At 46.8% G+C, this 6,000-nt stretch overlaps 1 protein-coding gene across 1 annotated transcript in view; it reads right to left on the bottom strand.

Moving 5' to 3' along the window:
- Window positions 1–1,015: 1,015 nt before the first annotated feature.
- Acad11 (acyl-CoA dehydrogenase family member 11) overlaps window positions 1,016–6,000 on the bottom strand; it is a 74,065-nt gene continuing 69,080 nt past the window's right edge. Inside the window, exons 18-20 of the mRNA XM_005368460.3 lie at window positions 5,712–5,828; window positions 4,833–4,942; window positions 1,016–2,131 (exon numbers count right to left, since the gene is read on the bottom strand). Coding sequence (XP_005368517.1) covers window positions 2,017–2,131; window positions 4,833–4,942; window positions 5,712–5,828 — 342 coding nt within the window. The 3' untranslated portion in view covers window positions 1,016–2,016. The remainder of the gene's footprint in view (window positions 2,132–4,832; window positions 4,943–5,711; window positions 5,829–6,000) is intronic.

Below are 6,000 nucleotides of genomic sequence, written 5' to 3'. Positions count from 1 at the left end.
TGGCTAACCAGTGTGGGTGTACTTGCTGATCTTCAGGCAAACTTTATTTACTAAAATATACAGACAGGATAAAAGGGCAGAATCTACTCTGAAAAGAAAAAAGGGATGATACAGATATGATAAGATAAAAAGGTAGATGACTGGATCACTTTTAGAAAGCAACTACCAGTTTTACATTGGATTGGATTTTTGTGTACAGTGTGGGTCACAAGCAGTGACTGGCTGAGGAAAAGCGTCAATAAGACAATAAATGAATTGGAATGAATTGCAGTCATGCAGCTGGATTCCCTCAGAGACAGAGAAAGTACTTATGAGACTTTAATATATGAACCTTAATTCAGATTGCTAAAAAACAAAATGAAGCCAACAGAGGAAAACCCTAGGTCAGACATGGTGGTTATTATAATATGTTCACAATCCCAGGAGGCAGAGGCAGGAGGATTCAGAGTTCAAGGCCAGGTACCCAAACAAACAAACAAACAAACAAACAAACAAACAATCCCCCTGATATCTCCTAACTTTAAAGAGTGAAGAGTACGTATATTTGCTGCTAAGATTCGATGAGCTGCAGACAAGTAAACTTCAAAGTGCTTTACCGTGGTCCCAGGTTCAAGTTGCTCCTCCATGGCGCCCGGGATTCTCACAGTAGCTCAGGAAACAAGCGCCCAGGATTAAAAAGGAGATCCCACTGTATTGTAAAGGAAGGGAGTCAGAGGGAGCTGAGGGCACAGAGGCAGAAGTTGTAAAGTCCACCTGACACAGCTCCTAGCCCAGGTCTGTGGCAAACCCGGCTTCCCCTACACAGCACTCCCTAGAAGAAACTCAGGCACAACAGACAGCGTCTCCAGTCATTCACAATCCAATGCCATGAGCACACTTGCTGATGAAAAGGTTAATGATTTTACCACCGAAAACACTTTGGTTTGAAAATTTTAAAAATATCCCAGCTGTTTTTCCAGTGGTATTCACACCATAAAATGGCAATGAGAAACAGAGAAGATTTAGGTATATTTTATTCAACTTAATATTTCCAAAATATAATTCAATATATGATCAATATAGAAAGGTATTTATCCATGAGATATTTTAAATTATTTTCAGTTAAGTTTTCAAAATCCAATATGTATTTTACACTTCCTGTGATTATTTGGATACCAAATTTTGATTTAAAATACTTCTCTTTGTATTGAGAGTTCAAAACATCCACACTTGAAAAAGTAGATCAACCTACCCGAGCCTTATATACGTAACACCCAGCTATATTTAACGGTTTTCCCAGCAACCGAACTGAAAATATGTATTTAAACTTTCAATGCAGAGGACCATGGTGGCAATAGCTGCACTGTAGGGGCAGCGCTGACAGGACCAGCCCCAAGGCTGACCTGGCCAGACCGGCTCTCACGGGACCGAAGAGCCCTGATGCGGCAGCAGCTGGCGAAGGCTCTTGGCGGTGTTTTCTGTTTAACTTAAGTGCTCTTGATTGTGTGTTCCCCTGACAATGCTACATTTTCTTGTGAACTTTAACCAGAACTGCTTCCTGCTGGGTTAGGAAGAGGCTTTGCAGGGGAACTCGGAAGTCTTTCTCTGAGGTGCTACTCTCGAACCTTCAGAATATTATTCAAAGGGGACACCACGACATATGTTTTCAGGACAACATGAAAAAGGTCTGGGTGTCTATTCACATGGCTTAGTTCCCGAAAGTCAAAGCAAATCGCTTTTCATGCTCACAATCCAGCAATAGCTCTGCCATTCCCTGTACGACCTCCTCACAGGTCATCACAGGTCACGTGTATAAGGCAAATACTAAACCATTAGGTACTACACTCCATGATGACAGCGATGGAATTTCCTATTTACCTCACATCTGTGTGATCTTTAACATTATAAAACCCAATGATCAAAATAGATACTAAAATCTTTACCACAGTGAATAATTAGCCTTGCACTCAAACTCCTGCAGAAATGGAGACTTGAGTTCAAGCCTCTCCAGCGGTGGGATGGGGCAGGCTGCTCCCCTCACATCCTGGCCGTCAACCGTCTGGCCTGCTCCTGAAGCTCCATTTTGGCGATTGCAGAGAGGTGGACTTCATCAGGTCCATCTGCTAAGCGCAGGGTGCGTATTGTAGCATACCTGGAAGGGTAAGAGAGTGGGGGTCACAGTCTTTTCAAAGAACACGATACTATCAGGTCATGTTCACCCCAATCCGAGAAAAGGAAAGAATACAAGGGACACGACGAGAGAAAGCCAAGGGTTTCTGAAGCTGCCATTTTAACGTTCCCAGCTCAGGAAGATTCAAGATGGCTGCCCAGAGGTGCAGATAATTGGACTGGTGGGAACTTCTTTACTGTGGCTGAGAACTCTGGTGGCAGAATCAGACTGCCACCACAGACCGTGCAGGAGTGGGGACACTGTGGCAGTTCAGACAATGGTGTAGACAGAACTGGGTGTGGGCTTCTTTCTGTGTGGCTACTCCAACAGTGGGAGCAATAACCCTAAGCTGTGATCTAAACTGGGTGAAAGGAACTTCCTCGAGTAGGGTTGCTGCTAGTTTTGGTCCCTGCCCTCAGCAGTGAGGGGCCGGGCACGTGTAGACCTGAGCAGTCAGCGGTCCCTGGCCAGATGCTGCATGTGGGCAGGCAGGATCATCAACCCTCTCTTTACTCTCACATCTGCTCCTGACAATAGTGTGGGGGAGCACAAGGCACAGGGATGGGACCCGGGAGAAATCACATAGGTGTGTTGGTGGGAGCAGACCAGATATCAGAGCTGTGACTCTTGCATGCCGAGGAGGGAACCGAACCCAAGGAAAGTTCCTCTCAACTCTCTTTTGTATTGCTCCATCAAACAGAGGACATACAAAGGAAGGAGAGAGAGTTCTGGGCTCTGGAGATGCCACTGAATACATTTTTAGAACACAATGCAAGGGGGAAAAGCTCAGAGGATATAAAATCCATTCAGTGAAACAGTAAAGAGACAGGACCTCATATAGATGTGACCGGAGGGGCTATCACCATGGCAGACTGTATGCAACTGCCAATAGTACAGGACAGAACAGGAGTTGTATCTGCAAGAGAGTGGTACCCAGCCACACGGAGGGCTACCCTTTTCAGACTATCCGCAGATGCCTCAGCATAAAACCACAGGCCAGGAAGGATGTAGTCCAGTCGTGAAAGGATCACAGCACCGGGCTGCGCTAGCCTTTAGAAACAGAAGGGAGATGCTTTCCACAACAAGCAGAATCTGGGCACCATGCCCAGCAGACCGGCTTACAAACCAAGTGTCAGGGAGTCCTACACCCAGAAGAGAAAGAAAGCAGTTCTATGAGTTAGGGGTAGCCCTTTTGGCACGGTGCTCACCTAGCATGCAAGGGCCCTGAGTTTGATCCCCAGCACTGCATCAGAGCCAGATGTGATGTCACAAGCCTATAATCCTAGCACTTGGGAGTTAGAGACAAGAGGATCATCTGAAGTTCAAGGTCTTCCTTTGCTACAGAGCAAATTGAGTTTGAGGCTAGCCTGGGCTACAGGAGATTTTATCTCAAACAAAAAAAAATGAGAGTCCAATCAAACAAATAAATATTTTTTAAAAAAACTCCCATCCATCACTGCAGGCTGCATACATATTTGGAAACGTCATAATGAACTCCGTTGTCTACTGTGTATATATAGTTAACACATGTAACTAGATAACACATTACTAAATAAAAGCCCCAACTCGGGAAAGCAGAATGCTCTGTTTGGTTTTGAAGCAGGGCCTCTCTGTGTGGCTAGGGCTGGTCTCTAACTTGTCACCTGGCCCAGGCGGAAATCCCTCTCAATCTTCCTGTCACTACCCAACCCCCAAGGACTGTGATTTCAGTCAGGTACCACCACGCTGGCCAAAGGGCGAAACTTTACAAGGCCTAAGTGGGCTGCTCTCACGCATGGTTTGCTGCGCTATCTGACCTGACGGGAACCAAGAGCTCTGATGGCAGTCACAGCAGCCGACAGGATGGCGGTGCAGTTAGCTCCTTAGGTTAAAGACGGACATGTATAAGATGGCCCCCACGGTGAGACAAGAACACAGCACAGTGCCGGTGTGAAGAAGGCAAGTGGGGAACAGGGAACTTTCCATCATGTCCCCCAGTAGCCAGCACGAGACAGTCATTGCCACCAACACTGCAAACTCAGCTGCTGCCTCTTGGTGGGTGGACACAGGGCCTGGCTCTAGGTCCCTCCATGACTCTGGGTCCTCCCCTTCTTCCTGCTTCTAGGTGGAACTCCATGTTGGAGCACAGAAGCCCTCAGTGCACCCCTCAGGCAAAGGCTAACAAAGCTGCGCTAAGAGCAGCTTTCTTAGAGCCGAAGTCCACTGTAACCCCCCAGGTCACTGCACTCTCAGTAACATGCAGGAAGCATCCTTATTGTTTTCCTAAACAATTACCGTCAAAGCATCTGTAGATTAAAAACTGATTTTATCTTTTGATTGACACTTATTTTAATCTTCATATTTTCAAGTACATTAGTTTGAAAATTTTTGTGTATGGTGTGTGTACATGCATGCGTGTGTGTGTGTACACACACTACGGTGCCTATGAGGAGATCAGAGGACAACAATCGTGGGTACTGATCCTCACCTTGCCCTTTGTTCACTGTTTTGGAAGCCAGGCTAGCTCCCCTTGCCTCTGCCTCCCAGCTTGAAGCAGTGAAACTACAGACACTGAAATTTCAGACACCTTTAGCTGGGTGCCTGAAATTCAAACTCAGGATCGCACACCTGCATGGAGAGCATTTCCTCCACCAAATCATCTCCCGACACTCGGTGTAAATATTCTTAGATGACATGCACTTACATTCGAGCCAGAGGGAAATCCTGGGAAACGCCTGCCCCTCCGTACACCTGAATGGCCCGGTCAGCTATTTTGCAGATGGCTTTGGGGGCAGCCACTTTGATCATTGCAATCTACAAAAGCAAGATAGGAAAAGAATGTTCGTCTCTCAGACTATACACAGTGTGCCAGCATTTGAGAGAATTGGCAGTTCTCTGTGAAGTAAAACAAGGAAACGTTCCCACACCCGAGTCACCACTAAACAGGATCTGTGCTGGAGGCCAACAGAAGGCCGCAGCGTTAAAGCAAGGGCTTTATTTCAGTCAGCGGTGATGTTCTGGGAAGGGATCTTGCTTCCAGGCAACATCTGTTTCTAAGCTGCCTTGTTTCCAAAGGGATTTCAGGCGGACGTATAAATCATACGCAGACTGTTTGTGTTCACACAAAGTCCATGGTCTTCGCTCCATTAATCAGGTTTTTTTTTTCTTAGAAATAGTATGAGTTTTTAGAATAAAATAAGAACGCCCTCACTCCAGATCAGCTGGATCCGTGAGAAGGCAGGCAACAATAGGTGGAATTCACAGTGTGGGGGAATTGTCCCATATGCTCCATTATCTAGCCTGATGCCCAAGGCAGAGATACTAGAGACGCTTTGGACACAACGTGCAGTGGGCACCATCGATTCCAGGTATGCAGACATCCCAGGACTTAAGGCGCTCTGCATCCTGAAAGCCATTCCCAGCAGGTGACAAACATTCAGTCTTTAAACCAAAACCACAAGGAGACTTCCTGTAATCTGAGTGTCATCGGGGGCACAGACCCTGAAACAGCCATTGGGGGGGGGGAGAGGCGGAGAGGACCCTGCAGCTGGTGGTGCAGGGGTGGAGTGGGTGGGCAGCTCACCTCCTTCCTGGCTGCAGCACTGCCCACGGTGTCTATACTGTGCGCTGCTTTTAGGGTCAGCAAGCGGACCTCCTCGATGGCTATGCGACTTTTAGCGATCCAGTGAGCCACAACCTCCTGGAGGAGAGCAAGGGGAGGATCAGTGCAGTCTTGTAGTTTGATCAACTTTTTCTGGGCCAGTGGTAGCCCACAAGCCCTGCTGTATAGTTTTTGTTGTATATAGATCTGAGTTTCTTGATATACACCAGCCTAGCTACAAACCTGTGAAATACCACAGTTAAAATGAGAA

This window comes from Microtus ochrogaster, unplaced genomic scaffold (assembly GCF_000317375.1).
Source record: "Microtus ochrogaster isolate Prairie Vole_2 unplaced genomic scaffold, MicOch1.0 UNK33, whole genome shotgun sequence".
NCBI classification, from domain to species: Eukaryota; Metazoa; Chordata; class Mammalia; order Rodentia; family Cricetidae; genus Microtus; species Microtus ochrogaster.
This window is presented reverse-complemented; position numbering and strand designations above follow the sequence as displayed.